At 46.4% G+C, this 22,875-nt stretch overlaps 1 protein-coding gene across 1 annotated transcript in view; it reads left to right on the top strand.

Annotated features, from left to right (window-relative positions):
• The first annotated feature begins 9,827 nt into the window (after window positions 1-9,827).
• Window positions 9,828-22,875, top strand: part of PPL (periplakin) — a 56,545-nt gene continuing 43,497 nt past the window's right edge. Inside the window, exon 1 of the mRNA XM_066576708.1 lies at window positions 9,828-10,028. Within this exon, the coding sequence (XP_066432805.1) occupies window positions 9,964-10,028 (65 nt within the window). The 5' untranslated portion in view covers window positions 9,828-9,963. The remainder of the gene's footprint in view (window positions 10,029-22,875) is intronic.

A 22,875-nucleotide genomic window follows, 5' to 3' on the forward strand; every position in this document is an offset into this window, starting at 1 on the left:
GCAGGTCCTATTTTTTTGCACACACGAGAAATGTTCACGCAAAAACGGGAAGTGTGTACGAACCCATTGATATCAATGTGTTCTATTATCTGCGGATTGCGTTTTTTTCACAGACAGTTCACGTAGAAAAAAGCGCGGCATGTCCTGTTTTCGTCTGTACTTTAATGGGCAATTTTGGTCTGTGTCAGTTTATGGGATTGTGTAATAGCGCCAAAAATAAGCAGGTGCGTGCGTGTTTATTGCATTTTTAATGCATGTTGCTAAGAGACAATAGAAAATAAATAATGACATCAGTTGGCTTTCTTGCGTTTTTTTATGGATGCAAAACGGACATAAAAATGTGCAAAAGCATCCGAAACGTATAAAACACACGCAGGGAACATGGAGCGCTTTTCTCGGACCAAAATTGCATCCGCCTGAGTGAGGGCTGACCGCACCACCGTATTGGCGTACTTGTGAGTGCAAAGCTTGTCATGCTCTATTTGCCTGTGTTTTGTGCAGCAAAGGCCCCAATAGAAGTCTATGGGATGAACACAAATAGACAAGGGGAAGCGTCAAACACTGCGCAAAACGCAGGGAAAAGAACACATCTGGACCTCGTTAGGCTAAATAACCCTTTAATCCACACAATGATATTTTGACAATCTCATCCATTTTTTTTGCTGCTGTAAATGCTGCAGATTTTCCGTGCGGAGGGGAGGGAAAATCTATGGCATATCCACCGTGTGTGCACATGGCCTTACAGTGTAGGCTGGCACACAGAAGAGAGGTGGCAGTGAACTACAGACCAGTGAGTAGAGGCAGATGTATCTCCTGCTCAGGTCATATACTGGAATATGTTGGAAGGTTCCGACGCATTCGGAAGAAGTCGTGTACCCATGGGATAGCCTCATTATAACATTATGATCAACGCTAGAACTCAAAAATGTACAGTAAATGGTTCCCGTATGTGTCACTGGAAAGAATGAGGAGTCCTCGGGCCACTCCCTCTAACACAACACACGGCTCTACAACCAGCAAGAATGTGGATCGGCCACTCTGCCTCTGCTGGGACTCAAACCTGTTACTTCAAGACTTCAGGACTCTCAGCCAAGCCTGGAAATGACAGCCATGACTCAAAGATTTTCACAACTCACTATGAGGGAAGAAGCCATTTTTGGTAACAAAGTAGATCTGGGAGGCTTGACGAGGCTTGTGCAACCCGTGTTGTTATTGCTCAGATGCAGTAAGGAAGCAACATTGTAAAGAGTCTTCAAATAAAAACTTGGCTGCAAAAGTATTCATACCCTTTAGGGCTTATTCCCATGATCGTATGCGCAAAAACGCTAGACGCCACGTATTTGTGCAGGTATGAGATTGGATGTGGTACACTTTTGCGTGTGTCTGCACATAGTACTGTACTTTTTTCGCACACAGGGCCAGTTCACACCCTTTCTGTGGATTAAGCCTTTCCAGTCCAATTTGTATCCTGGTTTTCCTAGGGGGCTTACTCTTTTTCTGCCATTATACAACGGCGCTATATGCTGGCTGAACCCAGTACTGCATGATGTGACACATTGGATAGGCTCCGACAGCAGAGAGGCTGGCAATATACAGTAAGAGAACCCCGACGGACGTCTTCCAACATCGGAGCTGTACAGCCTTAAATCATAATGTCTTCAGACGTCAGACAGTGGATTGGAAAGCGTTAACCCTTTCCAGTCCACTGTCTGACGACATTATGATTTAAGGCTGTACAGCTCCGATGTTGGAAGACGTCCGTCGGGGTTCTCTTACTGTATATTACCAGACTCTCTGGAACCTCCAGACTGCAGGATATTGCTGATAAGGGGCCGCCAGCTCAGTGTGGGAGGAGAGCCTGCAGAAAGGCTGGAAAATCACTCATTCCAGAATCCACTTGTTTACTGCGCTCAGGATTTCGGACTGTCCCGTTAACCCTTTCCAGTCCACTGTCTGACGTCTGAAGACATTATGATTTAAGGCTGTACAGCTCCAATGTTGGAAGACGCCCGTCGGGGTTCTCTTACTGTATATTGCCAGCCTCTCTGCTGTCGAAGCCTATCTAACGTGTCACCTCATGCAGTACTGGCTTTAGCCAGCAGATAGCGCCGTTGTATAACGATAGAAAAAGAGTAAGCCCCCTAGGAAAACCAGGATACAAATTGGATTGGAAAGGGTTAAAGCTTCATGCCCACGGCCGTGGTGGACTCTGCCAGCGGAATATTGCAGCAAAGTCTGACACAGGGCCCCCCAAAGACCCCATACTCACCTCTTGGATCCACCGTGCGAACCCTGTCATGTGAGCTGGCGCACATGCGCAGTACAGCGCATGACGCGCCGACAGTGGGCAATGACACGGCCGGTGGTGACACGTAATCACGCGATACTTCCGCTGTGCTCACAGCGGAAGTATCGCGTGAGAGACGGCTTCCATTGACTACAATGGAAATTGGACGCATGTTTTTGCGCGGCAATTAGAGCATGCCGCAGTTTCTCTCACGCTGTGGAATTCTGCGGTAGAATTCCGCAGCGTGAACATTGAACTATTAAGTTCAATAGAACCTAATCACCGCGGATTTCCGCTGCGTAGGCAGAAATTCGTCCGTGGGCATTAACCCTTAAAGGCTAATAAGCCTAATGAGGTCCCGCTGTGTTTTTTCCCCACATTTTGCGCAGTGTTTCACGCCGCTCCTTGTGTAGTTGTGCACCTTCCATAGACTTCTATAGGACCTTGGCTGCGTAAAAAGCAGAAAAATACAGAAGGTCCTACTTTTTTCATGCACATAAAGTAGTGCATAAATATACAGGAACTGCACTTCCTGCTTCTGTCATCTTTTCATGGTCGCCATGGTTACCTGCATTAAAAATGATCACACTTGCATCATGTGAGTGTAATCCGTTTTTTTTAACGCACCCATTGACTTGAACGGGCGATTTTCATTTCAAATTGCACAAAAACAGGACATGTTTTTTTATTACTTGTACTGCCATCCGGGTAACAATACACCCGCATCAAAATTCCCATTCGACTGAACTTGTTCTATTTCTTTGCGATTTCAGCCCGAGAATTGCCCCAAATAACCGTGTGCATACAGCCCTGCACGTAAATGTCTGCGAGTTGCACCCAACATGAAACACGCGGTTTTCAAACACGTTTGACAGCGTTTCTAACACATCCCATCACTGCAATGGGTGATGAGGCGCATTAAAAAGTGCCGCAAATACAACGGACAGCGTTCGATTACCGCGGCGTTAGGCTAAAACGCTTGTCTGAGAAGCCTCGTTGAACTTAATGGAGGCTCAGCACAGCGTTTTTAGCGGGCATTTCACATTTTTATTGCAAGTCTGCAGAAGCCATCAGTGTTTTAGGGTTTTTTAATGTGCGTTAAAATCCAAAGCAAAATGGTTAAAAATTTCTTGTAAAAGTCACAGAAATTCATAAAATTTGTATGGAAGTCGCACAAAAAATAGTCCCAAAAAAAACGTTTCCAAAGTAAATCCAGAAAAATATTTTTCTGTGATCTACTTCTCGCCCGAGGAATCACCGTGGTGGATACAGCCTGAAGCAGCTCCTGTTTTCTCCCCTGATGTCACCAACATCAATATAAGCAAATGTTATGTAAAACCTGCGCAGGAAGCGCTCGCTCCATGACCGGCAGCCGCAGTCACCTCTATGGGATTTAAAGGGGAAATGTCCGTGTTTCACCATTGTCCGCTGCTCTCAGTGTGCCGGTGCGGGGCATGAGTGACATCACCCCGAGGGTCTGATCGTAGTCCTGGAATTATATTCATGACATAAGCCGTAAGAGTGCATTCACGTTAGCGAGTGCGATATCGGTCGGAGACTCTTGGATTGATATCGCACTCGTAACCTGCGATTGTCTATGTGGGTGGGACGCAATTTTTTTTTCTTCCCGTTGGGTGGTCCTTGAACATAATCGCCCAAAAATAGGACATCCTGCGAGAAAAGAATCGCCCATGTGCATTAACCCATGTACCATAATGTGCGCTTTTCACGTGCGTTTTCTGTTCATCTCGCACCACACAGAAATCGTGCTTGAAAATAACGGGTTATATTTTCCTGCGAGTTTTTGTGCGTCTCACAACACGCAAAACTCGTACGATTTTCTCGCCCATGTGAATGCACCCTTAGACAAGATTCACGCCGGTGTATGTGTATGCGCACGCACCTGAGCGCAGCATATTTGCGGACTGAACTATGCTTTTTGCGCACGCATTGGCGGATTTCACCATACTGTTTTCACCCACATGTTATGTTCCTTTGCGCGTGGCGAGATGCACTGATTGAAATGGATATTTTGTCTAATGAGTTCCAAGCGTGTTCTTCTTCCAGCAGATGTATCACGCATCTCCTTGCCTATTGCGCGCGCATTTGTGCCCCTCCCATTGACTTCTATTGGGGCTTTTGGTGTGCAAATATATAGGAAAATAGAGAGTGCTGCAAATTTTTTTTGCGTGACCGAAATGTGCGTACAAATACAGATGTGAACAAAGCCATGGAAATGGGTTCGGTCCTCATACGTCCGTGGGATTCGGCGCCTCGGGCTGCGTTCACACAGATGGTTTTTCTGTGCGATTTTTGGACCGAAAAAAATCAGACCAAAATCGCGCAGAAGTTGATTGATTTGAATGGGGAAAGTCCTGAAAAATTGGGACTGATTTTTCACGATTTTTATGCATTTCTGCGTTTTTTTCTCATTTTGCATCCAATTTTTCGCGATTTTTTTTTAAAAAAGCATGATGGGTTCTGCGCACTTTTTAAAAGTTTGTTATGGTTATATGCGATAAAAATGGATTTTCTTCCGAAAATCGCACAAAAGTAGGACGTGCTGCAATTTATTTTTGCTCGGACTGTTCAATTAAAAAAACCCACACGTGTGCCTAAAACCACTTAGAATAATACACCGCATTTCAGTCCGATTTCGGTCCGTTTTTTTAGACAGAAAATCGGATGGAAACAATTGTTCATGTCAATCTACTCCTAAACAGAACTAGATTCTCACCTTGTTCTCCGCTCCTACTTTCCTGCTGCTCCTGTGTCAGTCACTACTGCAGTTCCAGAATTGTATTCATGAATCAGGCTACTGTATAAAATAAGGAAGAAACGTGGAGATGTAATTACAGATTTTATATACAGCGCCCCCCTTTATTTTCTTCTACTATATTGCCCAAAGTGTCAGTGTTGACTGCAGTTCTGGCATTGTACTCATGCATCAGGGAGCTCAGGATGAACGTTCCAGCTGTTTCTGGGTCTCAGTTAGTTTTTCTATTGGCCGTGTTGGATAAATAGCATTAGTGCCAGGCATCTTGTCATTGGCAGAGCCTCGGCTCTTCTCTCAGCGAGGGTGGGGGCGTTAGGAGTCACATTAACACGTTCCCAACCAGTGACTCACCACAGCTACCTGCAGAAAGGGCAAAATATTGTTGATTGTGGGAGAAGAATGTGAATTATTTTGTACAGGGATGGAGCAGGGCCGGGCCCTCAGAGCAGAACTCTCCGCCATTAACCCCTTCAGCGCCACACAGAATTCATCTAGAGATTCAAGACCTAACGATCATCCTCGTTATATTAAAAAAAAAAAACCTCCATCGTCCTCATCCGTCTTATCAGTTTCTGGGGCAGTTTTTTCAAACCCTGAATACCATCTCCTGAACTAGGAAAGTTGGGTGGCGGTACTAATTTATCACTACAGGACCACTTTATCCCCCCAGACAGTAATAAACCCAAAGAGTAAAAAATCCCACCATACACCACCAACATATGACTGCCATATAGTGCTTCATAATCCCACCATACAACACCAACATATGACTGCCATATAGTCTTTCATAATCCCACCATACAACACCAACATATGACTGTCATATAGTGCTTCATAATCCCACCATACAACACCAACATATGACTGTCATATAGTGCTTCATAATACCACCATACAACACCAACATATGACTGTCATATAGTGTTTCATAATACCACCATACAACACCAACATATGACTGTCATATAGTGTTTCATAATACCACCATACAACACCAACATATGACTGTCATATAGTGCTTCATAATACCACCATACAGCACCAACATATGACTGCCATATAGTGCTTCATAATACCACCATACAACACCAACATATGACTGTCATATAGTGTTTCATAATCCCACCATACAACACCAACATATGACTGCCATATAGTGTTTCATAATACCACCATACAACACCAACATATGAGTGTCATATAGTGCTTCATCATGCCATCCTACAACACCAGTATATGACTGCCTAGATAGTAGTGCCATATAGTGCTTCATAATACAACACCAACATATTACTGCCATGTGGTGCCAAAATATTATGGTCATACATTGCTTCATAATGCTAAAATATAACATATTAATTGTTATAGCCACATAGTGCCTACGTCAGTGATGGCAAACCTTGGCCTCAGTAATAGTGTCCCCTACGGTGGCCTCAGTAGTAATAGTAAGCCTTACAGTGGCCCCAGTAGTGATAGTGTGCCCTATATTGGCCCCAGTAGTAAACGTGACCCCCCACAGTGGTCTCAGTAGTTACAGTGACCCTTACAGTGGCCCCAGTAGTAATAGTGTGCCCTATATTGACCCCGGTAATAATAGTGTGCCCTATATTGGCCTCAGTAGTTATAGTGACTCCCACAGTAGCTACAGCAGTAATAGTGACCCCCACAGTGGCGTCAGTAGTAATAGTGTGCCCTATATTGGCCCTAGTAGTAATAGTGACCCCACAGTGACCTTAGTAGTAATAGTGTCCCCTATATTGGCCCCAGTAGTAATAGTGACCCCCACAGTAGCCCCAGTAGTAATAGTTTCCCCTATATTAGCCCCAGTAGTAATAGTGACCCCCCCCCAAGTGGCCTCAGTAGTAATAGTGTCCCTTATATTGGCCCCAGTAGTAATAGTGACCCCCACAGTAGCCCCAGTGGAAATAGTGACCCCCACAGTAGCCGCAGTAGCAATAGCCTCTTCCTGAAACCAATATAGCTGCCGTCAGTTTATGCAGCCGTAACGGCGCCACTGAGTGATTACCAGCCGGGGAGCTACCAGGCTGGTAATCACTTTCATGATGACCAGACATCAGTGCCCCCTCTGGCACGCGTGCTATAGGTTCGCCACCATGGGCCTTGATAATAATGCCATATAGCATTTCTAACAACACAATGTAGCATCAAGATATTACCACCATATACTGCCTAAAGAATGCCACAGTTCAATGCCAAATGATATTATTAACACCATATAGCAGCACATAATGCTGCCCCATGGAGCATACATAATAATGCCATGGTGAGCCAAACTAAGGTTTGGTTCAAAAAGTGTATTAGCTCTTTGCTAAGTTTTCCAAGTGGGGAATAGAGTTGAGAACCTAAAAACAGTATTCACATTTATCTCACTGAGGATCCACTCACTTTAATGGGGCCAGCGGAGTCCAGAGGTGAAGGTTCTGGACCCTGACCAGGTCTGTTCTCTTGTGGATGATACAATAGCGTACTCGATCACTTTTCCGTGTCCTCCAATAAGATGTAAATCAAGGAGACGCGGGTGCGATGGAGGCCGATGTGTGGACCTTTGGACTCTCTTCCCCTCATTAGGCCGCTTTCAGACAAGCGTATTTTAGCACCGTCTTTGGTCCGTGTCTTGCAGACCGTAATACGGAGCTTATATAAATCTATGTATATGGTCATATGGCCGTACTTTTTTTTAACGCAGCTTGACCTATTTTTTCGTATTTCCCCTCAGTATTGGTATTCTTTTCTATAGGGTAAATACAGATCAGTATTCAACTAGTAGAAAATAAAATATACCGAGGCCAAAACAGATAAATAGTGGTGTTATACAGTTGTCATGCCATTTTTGGCTACAGGAGCATACCCCTGCTGGAAGGCACCGCAGAAAGCTGAAATACTGTGTGAACCTACATTCACTTTGGCATTATGTGGAACTATAATGCAAGCCTTGTGTGGCAGTATTATGTGGATGATGTACGGTATTGTTGTTGGGTGTTGTATGGTGGCATTATTTAGCTTCTATATGGCAGTGATATGTAGGTGTTGTATGGTGGGATTATGAAGCACTACATGGCACTGTTATGTAGGCATTATATGGTAGTAATCTGTTGGTGTTTATGGTGATATTATGAAGCACTATATGTTGGTGCTACATGTTGGTATTGTATGATGCTGTTATGTAGACAATACTGCACTCATGTAAGTATTCTATGGAAGTATTTTGATGGTGTTGTATGACCATGTTATAAACCACTATATGGCACTATTATATAGGTACTCCACAACAGTAATATGTTGGTATTGTATGGTGGTGTTATAAACCACTATATGGCACTATTATATAGGTACTCTACAACAGTAATATGTTGGTATTGTATGGTGGTGTTATGAAGCACATTATGGCACTATTATATAAGTACTCTACAACAGTTATATGTTGGTATTGTATGGTGGTGTTATGAAGCACATTATGGCACTATTATATAAGTACTCTACAACAGTTATATGTTGGTATTGTATGGTGGTGTTATAAACCACTATATGGCACTATTATATGGGTACTCTACAACAGTAATATGTTGGTATTGTATGGTGGTGTTATTAAGTACTTTATGGCATATTATATAAGTATTCTACAAAGGTAATATGTTGGTATTGTATGGTGGTGTTATGAAGCACATTATGGCACTATTTTATAGGTACTCTACAACAGTAATATGTTGGTATTGTATGGTGGTGTTATTAAGTACTTTATGGCAATATTATATAGGTACTCTACAACAGTAATATGTTGGAATTGTATGGTGGTGCTATTAAGCACTATATGGCACTATTATATAGGTACTCTACAACAGTAATATGTTGGTATTGTATGGTGGTTTTATAAACCACTATATGGCAGTATTACATAGGTACTCTACAACAGTAATATGTTGGTATTGTATGGTGGTTTTATAAACCACTATATGGCACTATTATATAGGTACTCTACAACAGTTATATGTTGGTATTGTATGGTGGTGTTATGAAGCACTTTATGGCACTATTACTTTCCTTCTTCTTCAAAAAAGTGAAAACCCCTTTGTTTAGCGCATCCCAAATTCTGGCTGATGTTGTTCTTTGAGATACATAAATGACCTGCTATGATATCCGACATACTGCACACTATAAGGAAGGACCCCTACACTGCTATATATGATTGAGGCGTATCAGCTCATTATACGTAGAATATATAATATAATATTATATAAGGTACTGTGATATAATATTATGGGTTATCATATGATACACAATGTGATGACCTACATCCATACATTGTCCTGTTGTGTACAGTGTGTGCAGCCTGTCAGTTCTTCTGGCCTGGGATGTCAGCTGTGGCCCCTCCTGGCTCTCTGGTATGCACCCCTCCCTCCTCCTCCCCCTGGAGCTGTCACTTTAAGCCCCTCCTATCTACACTATAAACAGAACACATGGGATTAACCCCTCTGCTGCCAGCTGGCATGTAAGTTCAATGAAGTAAACGTAAAGTCCCAGCATGCCCTAATAATGGGAGTTATGCTCTGGTATAGGAGGATGCACTCTCATCAGATCTGCATGTACCCCCCTGCCCTGTGCTCCTGGCTGTGGGCATGGTGGCAGTGCAGGGGTTAAGCCCGGCCCAGGACAGTACATGCTGCTGACCTGTGACAGTAGGAGAGGTGGAGTGTACACTGCAGGCTGCTCCACCTTCCAGGTAATAATAACCTGCCCCTCCTACCTGTAGAGCCGGATCCCAGCTCCTCACTGACTCCCTCCCCAGCCAGGAGCCAACACCTCAGAGACTCCGAGCAAAGGGACCTCACCTGGGGGCCTCCACACCGCAGCTTACCCCGAAACCCAGACACACCGAGGAAACATGAGCTCCCTCTTCAAGAAGCGGAATGCTGCCAAGTACAGCCCCAACGCTGCGCAGCCCAAAATGTGAGTAAACCAGAGTGACCTACCTGTACACTGTCACCTATAGAGACAACTCACTCACCTGCATACTGTCATCTATAGACTGGAGCGACCCACCTGTACACTGTTACTCATAGATAGGGTCCACTCACCTGTACACTGTCACTCATAGATAGCGTCCACTCACCTGTACACTGTAACTTATAGACAGGAGTGACGCACCTGTACGCTGTTACTCATAGTGTCCACTCACCTGTAAACTGTAACCTATAGACTAGAGTTACCCAGCTGTACAGTATCACTCATAGATAGGGTCCACTCACCTGTACAGTGTCACTCATAGATTGGGTCCACTCACCTGTACAGTGTCACTCATAGATTGGGTCCACTCACCTGTACAGTGTAACCTATAGACAAGGGTAAGCCACCTTTATGCTGCTAATCATAGATGGGGGATACTCACCTGTACACCCGCCTATAGACAGGAGTGCCTCACCTGTACACTGTCACCTATAGACAGGAGTGACCCACCTGTACGCTGTCACCTATAGAGAGAATCCACTTACCTGTACACTGTCACTCATAGACCAGAATGACCTACCTGTACACTGTCATCTATAGAGCAGAGCCCCTCACCTGTACGACATATCACCTATTAAGTAATCTTTACCCTATCACCTATAGAGCATACATGTCATTTATACACAATTCCTGCCCCACATATACACTAGCCATCAACTATATGCTATGCATTCTGCCGCCTATTCACTATACATACATCTATGAGACTAGCACTGTGCGAAGATAAAATCATTCATACCGTATACACATCTGTAATGTCTAGAGGTTCTGCACTGTGTATAGCGTTTTGGGATCTGGAAGCGCCAGACTATATAATTCACTGTATGGAATTTTCAGTATTGGCTATACGGGGCTCTGGGGCCTGTATTATATAACTCTGTCCTAGTTTCTGTTCTGCTGGCTATACTGGGTTCTAGTGCTAGTTATACCAAGTTCTGGGTTCTAGTGCCGGTTACACTGGGTACTAGTGCCGGTTACACTGGGTACTAGTGCCGGTTACACTGGGTACTAGTGCCGGTTACACTGGGTTCTAGTGCCAGTTACACTGGGTACTAGTGCCGGTTACACTGGGTTCTAGTGCCAGTTACACTGGGTACTAGTGCCGGTTACACTGGGTTCTAGTGCCGGTTACACTGGGTTCTAGTGCCGGTTACACTGGGTTCTAGTGCCCGTTACACTGGGTTCTAGTGCCCGTTACACTGGGTTCTAGTATTGGGTATTCTGGGTTCTTGTTGTCAGTCCAGGTTTGGTTCCTCTCGTTTCTAGTTTGTAGCCCCCTGTATAGTCCCTAGTTGTGGTCACTCTAGGCCTAGAGATGTCTGGACTCTTATATATAGTATCAGTAACTGGCCGGGTTCCAGGCTGCGGGCAGGTGACACTATATGGTGACCCTTCTCCTCCCCCGGCTCTCCGATACTAATGGAGCTTCCTGTACATTATGCTCCCGGCCGACCATCCTTGATGTCAGGGACAGGGCTGTCCTCCATTGTTCTTTCTGTGTGACACATATCATTGATGAGTGTCAGCTCTGCAGGATGGAAGACAAGGCCAGCGGTAGAGACCATGGATATGTAGTGTTTACATGACCCTCGCACCTGTCCTTCAGCCACCCTCCCATAGCTCCTCCTGTCCAAACTACGAGCGCATGCACTCCGCTGTGGGGTCCTTATATAGAGGGGTCTTCATCCTCTATTACCTTATGGACCATCATGTTAGCATACAATGAGGACTGACCCCAGCAACAACGCCTGCCCTCCTGCGCTGGCATGATGGGCGGTGTAAGGTATCAGCGGGAGCATTTTGAGTTTTGCAGTGGCACCCCGGCTTCTGTGCTCTCTGGGCGTGGAGGGGACCCATCCATCACTGCGCACCAGAATGTGACAGGTTGTGCAACTGAGGTGTGGACGCCGTGAGGATGAGGAGGATGTACTACTACTTCATTGATTCACAATCTGCCGCTCTACAGCTGTTGTAAAGCTACAACCTGGGACAGCAGGGCAGGGGCAAGTGCTTCTGGGCACAGTGGGCAGTGGGACAGGGGCAAGTGCTTCTGGGGACAGGGGCAAGTGCTTTTGGGGACCGCGGGCAGCAGGGTAGGGGCAAGTGAATCTGGGGACCGCGGGCAGCAGGGTAGGGGCAAGTGATTCTGGGGACAGTGGGCAGCAGGGCAGGGGCAAGTGCTTCTGGGGACCGCGGGCAGCAAGGCAGTGGAAAGTGCTTCTGGGGACAGTGGGGCAGGGGCAAGTGCTTCTGGGGACAGTGGGGCAGGGGCAAGTGCTTCTGGGGACAGTGGGGCAGGGGCAAGTGCTTCTGGGGACAGAGGGCAGTGGAAAGTGCTTCTGGGGACCGCGGGCAGCAGGGCAGGGGCAAGTGCTTCTGGGGACAGTGGGCAGGGGGCAGAGGCTGGTGCTTCTGAAGACAGTGGGCAGCGGGGCAGGGGCAAGTGCTTCTGGGGACCGCGGGCAGCAGGGTAGGAGCAAGTGATTCTGCGGACAGTGGGCAGCAGGGCAGGGGCAAGTGCTTCTGGGGATAGTGGGCAACAGGGCAGGGGCAAGTGATTCTGGGGCCCCGAGTCTAGCTACTGCCTCCTGGTGTCAGGCCTGTATAAGACCTTTGACCTGTGGCTTTCCAATTGTTGTGAAATTTCAGGGTGGGCGGCTGAAAAGTAGGCCGGCACCACACTCTTATGAAAGCTGACAGAAAATATTTGTTGCCTATAGCAACCAATCACAGCGCAGCTTTCATTTTACCTCAGCAGTATAAGTAATGGCAACCAATCACAGCGCAGTTTTCATTTTACCTCAGCAGTATTAGAAATTAAAGCTGCGCTGTGATTGGTTGCTATGGGCAACAGACAGATTTTCTCTTAGACAGCTCTCATAAGAGTGTGTGCTAGTTTTCGGCGGCCCGCCATGTAGTTTCACAACAGTTAAATAAAGCCATAGGTCAAGGCCCTCTGCCCTACGCAGCCCACCCTCACAACTCCCAGCATGCCATAACAGCCTGGCAGGGAGACTTCCACACAACTTGCCCCAGCTCCCATAGAAGTGATGGTAAATGTTGCATCACCACTGTGTCATGGTCAGTGGACTGTAACTGCTACATGGCTGTGCGGCTCGGATGTAACATTTGCGCAGCGATTACGTAGAGACCTACACTCCGTGTAGCAGCCACCTACTGCAGGATTCATTATAAGACACCCCTCCCCCAGGGCCTGGTATGCAGTGTGCCCACCCATAGACTGGCATTAAAGATGGTGAACTGAGCTCTGGTGGTCTGAAGACTATGGGGGAAGGCCCCTGTTACTGCCTGATGGGTAGACCCCAATACACCTGGGGCACCATGTTTGGCCACCTGAGCCAAGGGCTGTCCGCACTGCTACTTTCATGTACGCTCCATGAATGCAAAAAAACGTGTGTGCAAAACCGCCTGCAGTTTAACCAATCGTTTACGGTTTTAAAATCGTGTGTGTGCGCTATAGGTTTTGATCCATTTTAAGAAAAACGTATAAGTTTTTCACTGAGTTTTTTTTTTTCTATCAGGTTTTGTTGTTCAACGCTTTTCCCCCTGATCACAAAAACCGTGTACGTTAAGATTATGTGACATACAGCCATACGTTGTCAGACATTCTTCATTGACTGCAATGCTAAAAAGAAAACGTTTCCATACTTTTTTGCGAGAAAGAAAAACATTCCGCACGGGAACGTATGCCAGGCTAAACCTAGTCAAATGTACGCAGAGTTTACCTACGTTTAAACCATTATAGCCTATGGATCCGTGAAACACAGTAGTCTCGCCTAGCCGGTGACAGTGGGTGTGCGGAGAAGGAGACCGTGTGGATGATGAGTGTGCGGAGCAGGAGACTGTGTGGACGGTGAGAGCGCGAGGAGACCGTGTGGACGGTGAGAGCGCGAGGAGACCGTGTGGACGGTGAGAGCGCGAGGAGACGGTGTGGACGGTGAGGGCGCAAGGAGACGGTGTGGGCGGTGAGGGTGCAAGGAGACGGTGTGGACGGTGAGGGTGCAAGGAGACGGTGTGGTCGGTGAGGGTGCAAGGAGACGGTGTGGTCGGTGAGGGTGCAAGGAGACGGTGTGGACGGTGAGGGTGCAAGGAGACGGTGTGGACGGTGAGGGAGCGAGGAGACCGTGTGGACGGTGAGAGCGCGAGGAGACCGTGTGGACGGTGAGAGCGCGAGGAGACCGTGTGGACGGTGAGAGCGCGAGGAGACCGTGTGGACGGTGAGAGCGCGAGGAGACCGTGTGGACGGTGAGAGCGCGAGTAGACCGTGTGGACGGTGAGAGCGCGAGGAGACCGTGTGGACGGTGAGAGCGCGAGGAAACCGTGTGGACGGTGAGGGCGCGAGGAGACCGTGTGGACGGTGAGAGCGCGAGGAGACCGTGTGGACGGTGAGAGCGCGAGGAGACCGTGTGGACGGTGAGAGCGCGAGGAGACCGTGTGGACGGTGAGAGCGCGAGGAGACCGTGTGGACGGTGAGAGCGCGAGGAGACCGTGTGGACGGTGAGAGCGCGAGGAGACCGTGTGGACGGTGAGAGCGCGAGGAGACCGTGTGGACGGTGAGAGCGCGAGGAGACCGTGTGGATGGTGAGAGCGCGAGGAGACCGTGTGGATGTGGACAGTGAGAGCGCGAGGAGACCGTGTGGACGGTGAGAGCGCGAGGAGACCGTGTGGACGGTGAGAGCGCGAGGAGACCGTGTGGACGGTGAGAGCGCGAGGAGACCGTGTGGACGGTGAGAGCGCGAGGAGACCGTGTGGACGGTGAGAGCGCGAGGAGACCGTGTGGACGGTGAGAGCGCGAGGAGACCGTGTGGACGGTGAGAGCGCGAGGAGACCGTGTGGACGGTGAGAGCGCGAGGAGACCGTGTGGACGGTGAGAGCGCGAGGAGACCGTGTGGACGGTGAGAGCGCGAGGAGACCGTGTGGATGGTGAGAGCGCGAGGAGACCGTGTGGATGTGGACGGTGAGAGCGCGAGGAGACCGTGTGGACGGTGAGAGCGCGAGGAGACCGTGTGGACGGTGAGAGCGCGAGGAGACCGTGTGGACGGTGAGAGCGCGAGGAGACCGTGTGGACGGTGAGAGCGCAAGGAGACCGTGTGGACGGTGAGAGCGCGAGGAGACCGTGTGGACGGTGAGAGCGCGAGGAGACCGTGTGGACGGTGAGAGCGCGAGGAGACCGTGTGGACGGTGAGAGCGCGAGGAGACCGTGTGGACGGTGAGAGCGCGAGGAGACCGTGTGGATGTGGACGGTGAGAGCGCGAGGAGACCGTGTGGATGTGGACGGTGAGAGTGCGAGGAGACAGCCGCCGGCTATGTGTGAGGAGTAACCTGGGGATGGGACTGTGACTATAGGGAGAGGAGGTATAGAATCCGGCACCATCATGGTATGGAGGGTAAAGGTACCTTTAGGGCTTGTTCACACGGGCGTATTTGCGCAATTGCACAAATTTTGCACATGTAATATGCAGTGAATAGATCCCGCTGATTCATATGGGTTTGTTCACATGAGCGTATTTTTTTCACGCAATCCTGTGAAAAAATACGCGGCATGATCTATCTAGGTGCGCATTTCCGCACGTCGTACGCAGAAAGACTGCGTATTCGCTGCACATTTACACACAAAATCAGTGTAATTTTATGCAGATTTTTTTTGGTATATGGAAACGCACACAAAAACACGTCTGAGCGGCATAAACGATTTAACAGGCTCTACAAGCGAATGAGTGATTTTTGACATTACTCACTTGATAAATCGTTGGGTGTAATAGCACCTTTACACAGGCCGGTAGTCGCCTGAATATAATTGCGCCAATAAGTGATTCTGGGCGACCGTACGCCCGTGTGCACAAGGACACCAGTAAAATGTATCAACCAGTAGCTCACAGAATTAAGCCCAATGCACATGGGCGTATTTGCATCGCAGAATCCGGAGCGGGCGATACTGCCCATAGCATGGTATTAAAAATCGCTGCTTGCAAACAGAAATCAATTGTGATTTTTCTTTTTTTTTTACCACTGCTCGAAAAAATTGCAACATGCTGTATTCTACTTCCTTTGAAGTCAATGGAAGCCGTCTGATCCGCAGCTGTCAGTGCGGACGGGCCATGTCATCGCCTAGTGGCAGCGCAGCATCATCTGTACTGTGCATGTGCACCAGCTGGCATATCCCTATTACAGATGAAGAACACTGCGGACAGGTCAACAGGGGTCCGCAGGGGTCACCAGGTCAGATTCTGCTGCGGGATTTGATCCAGCCATGTGCATTCGGCCTTATCTGGACCAGATACAGTTGTAACAGCTGTGAGAAGTTTTAGGTCAGGACAGCTTTTCTGCCTCTGGATGTAAACAAGGGTGTTTCCACTCACTGACAGCAAACAGAGATCTCAATGATGATTAGTAGCATCAGTCTATTAGAAAATTACAGAACTTCATTATACAGAGATTAAACCTAATTTACATAAACTATCAACTACTAATGAATGAATTATCGGTGGGTGTGAACTTCTTGAAGCTCTGGTCTTGGGCTGGAGACCTCCCTCCTGCAGGAGCAGTGCTCGCTCCTCTGGTTCGGCAAGACTTTTTGTAGGTATTCCAAGAATGTGACTTTCGGAGGGGACAAGAACTTGTATGTGGCCATGTTTTTGACACAGAGCAGACTGGTTTTGGACACATCCCACATGAATCACCAAGTACTCAGGCAGCAATCACAAATGGGCACTGGTGGGCCTCCTATCACACATCGCTAGATGGAGATGATCACTCATTGATAGTGTGCCAAGACACCATGTGCACCAACATAGTTCTCATCTGATCTCCAGGTCCTCATGAAGCTGTCATTATCTATGTATGTCTTCCATTGGGCACCAAGTAGGTCTAAAATTAGTGCCACATGTACCCCTCCGGCATCATGGAAGGGTCACTCTGTTGTGAAGGGCCATATGTTTCTTGGCCAATGTACTTTGCAACGTGTGGCACAAGCCTTCAGCACTCCTTAGCCAACCTGTTAGACTTCTACTGACTAAAGCCATCATTCGTTATATGGGGGCTCCTTTATAGTAGAAGTGGCAAAACGTCCTTGTCTTCCCAATACAGAGTGCCATCTTGAATATGACTCAATGCTCCACTTTATATATGGAGGTCCCAAGTGTAGGCCCATAGTAAGGGGATGTCTCATTCACAAGGTCCCTTTAAGAGCCATCAGGACTGTTATTTGACTTGTCATGGGCGCGTTACTGGCACCTGTCTGCTGGTGGCTGTTTTCCCAGTCATGACGCCTCCATTCACTGGATTAGAAAAAGGCTCTTTTGTTTGCAAACAATGGAGGACGCCGCACGTTCGTTATCGTACTTGTGGCTGGATTAACTTCTGTTTAGTATACTGAACATCAACTCAAAGAGCACCTTCTATGGAAGAAACAGGGCTGATGTTACTGAAAAATGTGGCACTGGGTAACAAGTAAAGTAGGGTCTTCACTGCCAAAAAAATACTGCCATACAGTACAAAACTACCATACAATGCCAAATAATACATCATGCCACCACAATACAGCTTAAATAATACTGCCATCTAGTGCAAAATAATTCAGACAATATAGTACACAATGACCCCATAATACAGCTTAAATAATACTGCTATATAGTGTCAAATAAAACATCCCATATAATGCGTAATGTCCTCACAATACAGCTTAAAGGGGTTGTCTAGTTAAATTGATTTTTTTATTTATTTATTTAATTAAATTAAGTCCAAATTAATAAAAGCAATAAAACGAATGGTACTTACCCGACTTCATCCCTGGTGATCTGGATTACAGCCCCACAATTTTCCTGTGTTGACGGAGGAGGTCAGGTGACTTCTACCTGCTTATCAGAGGTCGTAGCGTCATCACCCATTGTCCTAGCTTCAGTGCTCCCATCCTGGGCACCATAATTCCAGTATTTGGAGCAGTGATGATGCTATATCCGATTGGCAGGCAGTGGTCACCTGACTTGTGCTGTCAACACAGACCAGGAGAGTCATGGGGTGCAGCACTGGACTGCTTGGTCCATTTTTAACCGGACAACCACTCTAAATAAAAGTGCTATACAATGCTAAATAATACAGCCCATACAATACATAATGCCTACACAATTCAGCTTAAATAGTACTGCCAAACAATGCCTATATATTGCCTACATAAAGCCCACACAATACAGCCTAAATAATACCGCCATATAATGTCCACAAAATAAAGCCTAAATATTACTGCCATGCAATATCAAATAAAGAGCTTAAATCAAACCACCATACAATATCACATAAAGAAGCCTAAATAATACCGTTATACAATGCCAAATAATACATGTGTAAGTAATGCCACCATGCAATACCAAATAATGTAGCCCATATAATACCACTGTAAAATGCCCACACAATATAGACCTAATAATACTGCCATTATATATTTCCAGCTCAGTCCTCAGGGGCCACCTAGGAAATAGGGGCACTAGGCAATGACGCCATTTACCATTACTGAACCCTGCCCTGGGTGGGAATGTCATAGAACTTTGGTGACTGTTTTGCAAGATCAGACAAGACGAAAATCTTAGTTTCTTTGGGATCACAGTTCCCAGGCCGCTGCTTGCAAAATGACTGTCATACCAGCGGTGACCACTAGGTGTGCAAAGGGTTTCAATGACACTATAACACAATACAATTTCTACACTGTGCTAGGCAGGAATCTAATATATTGACTAGTTGTGGCATATGATTGAAGAAGCATTGCTATGAAATGTAATATCGGAGAGAGCTGCTGCAAGTGTTAGTTCCAGGAAACCATCAGCAAGCTGCTTTTAACATCCATTATTCTGACCATGTGTCTAATGCAGGCATTAGGTATTGATACATTGATCAGACTATTGGGACGTCCTACATGGATAATTATAAAACAAAGCTATAATAAGGCCCATCAGCAACAGCAGTCCTGCTTGTTGATGGTTTCCTTAGGTTGATTCATTCCATTGTGTCCCAATATGGGTGTAAATCTTATTAATTCCTTACAGATTTGCATCTAAATTTAGCTCTACCTGGTGAAACCCAAAGGAGACAATGAATCTCCTCATCCCGCATCTTGTTAGGTTGGATGGACAGAAGATGCCAGAGAATTCTTTTCACACAAGGGAGGAGTGCGATCTCCGAATCACTAATGTAATGTCAAATAGAGAAGGGCGTGAGGCAGACATAGTAGAGCCCAGGAGCCGAGCAGGTTCAGCAAGAAGTTGGGGCAGGGGTGTGACACTAATAGTCTCATTGCAATCCATGTGAGATGGCAGGGAGAAGGCGCCCCGCCAGGGGTGTATATAGAACCCTATAGTAAAACTCAGAATTGCTCCCCCTCCAAAAAATAAATCTATATGCAAGACAACTCTTTTAACACAGCGGGCTTAGATACAGTGATTCAGCTGGTATAGCTCTTAATAGAGCAGTTACCAAATAATAGCCAAATACTAGCTTTACACAGTGATAGTGATTACAGTGCAGATGCCTCCAGTGATTACAGGTGACATTCCCTTTGATTAGTGACGTCCGTTTTTCTTCTGTAACCAAGCCCAAACCACCATGACACCTTATTCCATTCATGACTCATTTTTTGCACACTTTCCCCATTCCACTGCTACCTTCAATGAACCTCTCAGTAAGCCCCGCCCCCCATAGTAATAGTCCCCCTCCTATGTCCCCACTTAGTAATAGTGTGCCATTTGTGTATCCATTTACTAATAATGTGCCCTCTGTGTCCCCACTTATTAATGATAGTATTCCCCTGCAGCCCCACAAAATAAAAATACCCCTATTTGCCACACAAAATAATACTGTACCTCTGTGGTCCCACAACGTATTAGTGCCTCCTTTATGGTCCCAAAACGTAATAGTGCCCCCTCTATGGTCCCACAACATAATAGTGCCCCCTCTATGGTCCCACAACGTAATAGTGCCCCCTCTATGGTCCCACAACGTAATAGTGCCCCCTCTATAGTCCCACAACGTAATAGTGCCCCCTCTATGGTCCCACAACGTAATGGTGCCCCCTCTATGGCCCCACAAGGTAATGGTGCCCCCTCTATGGCCCCACAACGTAATGTTGCCCCCTCTATGGCCCCACAACGCAATAGTGCCCTCTATGTGGCCACACAAAGTAATAGTGCCCACTTTGGCGCCAAACAGAGCAATAGTACTCCCTCTGTGGCCATACAAAGTAATAGGTAAAATAATCTGTCATAAATGAATGGGGGCACCACTGGCCCTGATGGCCTGAACACCAGGAACTTGGACCTCCAATCCCAAATATTCACTTGGACTGTTTGAACTATACATCTACAGGAGCCACCACATGAGCAAAACAAGTGAAGGTGGAAATGCAATGAAAAAATGGCCGCCATGTCCGGCATGTGCCACCCCTCTACCAGTATGAATGTGGAGGAGTAGCATTCTTTCCCATGATGGTTCTGTCTGTTTTGTAAGAAGTTATAGTAAGATTCCACCTTGCCAAACCTGACGGCCAGGACATCTCAAGGCGCCTCCAGGACTCGCCTAGATGACAGAGTACAGCGTCACATTATGGAGATTCTTGGGATTCTGGTGACGCTTCATCTCCCTTGTGATTAATTGTACCACATTTAAAGCCACCGGATCTATGTTCTTATTCACAAACCCTAGATCATTCACCATTGCTCTGGGGCCATTTAATTCAGTAAAGGGGAACTTTTATGTCATCATTTTAATGGAACTTTTCACTAAAGGTGCTTTTAGACGGAACGATTATCATTCAAATGAGCGAAAGTGAACGATAATCGTGCGGTCTAAACGCGCCAATTACCAAACGACGAACGATAATTGTTCACTTTCCGCTCTTCACTCATTTTCTGTAGGCATAAAAATCATCGTTGGCTCGTTCGCTCATTATTCGGTGTAACCCCCGCTCGTTCAGTTGTTCAGTCACTGATACAGCGAATGTGAAAGACTGAATGATTCAACGATGTATCTGCCTGTAGTCGGGTCTCCTGTAGACTAAGACCTCCGCCCCTCCGAAGATGAACCCAGTGAAGAATTACACTGATGCCTGGCTACCATTACGGGGGTCGAAAAAATAGGCTCCTCCTCCCGACTCCTTAGAAACGGAGGACTTCCCGGGATTGTTTCTCTTCAGTGCTGAAAGCCTGCAGAGACATTTACATCATATGTGATATCAGCCGCTCCTTGTATAACACTCCAGCACTATTATAACCTGGTTAACTGACCCATTACATAATGGCCTACAATACCCATATCATGCCCATTGTTTACTCATCGTCTGCTTACTGTATTCACCTCTTATCAAGGAAGTGCTAAGTAAATACGGAATGCGAATATTAGGGCTACTTACACGGGACGATAACCGCGTAAAACTAGTTCAAACTAAGAAAAATGCGCAATGATTGTTACATTTAAAGGCAAAGCCATCGTTTACTTTTCGTTTCCCACTCGCTTTTAATCATCGCTGATTTCTCGCTGCGTCTAAACGCTCATAGAATGTGACGCGCTGAGCGAGAAGTGAGCGATGCTCAGCGGTGATCTGCCTGTCTAAACGCTCTGCACGGGCGCTAACAACTAGCGGTGACGTCACCCGGTTTAGTCGACAGTTGTCCCGTGTAAATGGGGCATTACTCAATGTCCTCTAGATGATGGGAGAGATATTTGGTTACATATCAGTGACTGATATCAGCCATTCTTATAACGCTGCAGTACAGATATAACCTCCAGAGACATTTACCTCATATATGTGACTGATATCAGCGGCTTCTCTTATAACTCCCCAATACAGATATAACCTCCGGAGCAGGGGCATCATACATTTACATCATACACGTGTACTATCAACCACTACTCTTATAACGCTCCAGTACAGATATAACCTCCAGAGACATTTACATCATATATCTGATATCAGCAGCTCCTCTTATAACTCCCCAATACATATATAACCTCCGGAGCAGGGGCATCATACATTTACATCATACACGTGTACTATCAACAACTACTCTTTTAACGCTCCAGTACAGATATAACCTCCAGAGACATTTACATCATATATGTGATATCAGCAGCTCCTCTTATAACTCCCCAATACATATATACCGCAACCTCCGGAGTAGGGGCATCATACATTTACATCATACACGTGTACTATCAACCACTACTCTTATAACTCCCCAATACAGATATAACCTTTGGAGCAGGGGCATCATACATTTACATCATACACGTGTACTATCAACCACTACTCTTATAACGCTCCAGTACAGATATAACCTCCAGAGACATTTACATCATATATCTGATATCAGCAGCTCCTCTTATAACTCCCCAATACATATATAACCTCCGGAGCAGCGGCATCATACATTTACATCATACACGTGTACTATCAACAACTACTCTTTTAACGCTCCAGTACAGATATAACCTCCAGAGACATTTACATCATATATGTGATATCAGCAGCTCCTCTTATAACTCCCCAATACATATATACCGTAACCTCCGGAGCAGGGGCATCATACATTTACATCATACACGTGTACTATCAACCACTACTCTTATAACGCTCCAGTACAGATATAACCTCCAGAGACATTTACCTCATATATGTGATATCAGCTGCTCCTCTTATAACATTCCAGCACTATTATAACCTGGTATACTGACCCATTGAATAACGGCATAAGAGCCCTACAATACCCATATCGTGACCATTATTTAC

This window comes from Eleutherodactylus coqui, chromosome 8 (assembly GCF_035609145.1).
Source record: "Eleutherodactylus coqui strain aEleCoq1 chromosome 8, aEleCoq1.hap1, whole genome shotgun sequence".
NCBI lineage: Eukaryota > Metazoa > Chordata > Amphibia > Anura > Eleutherodactylidae > Eleutherodactylus > Eleutherodactylus coqui.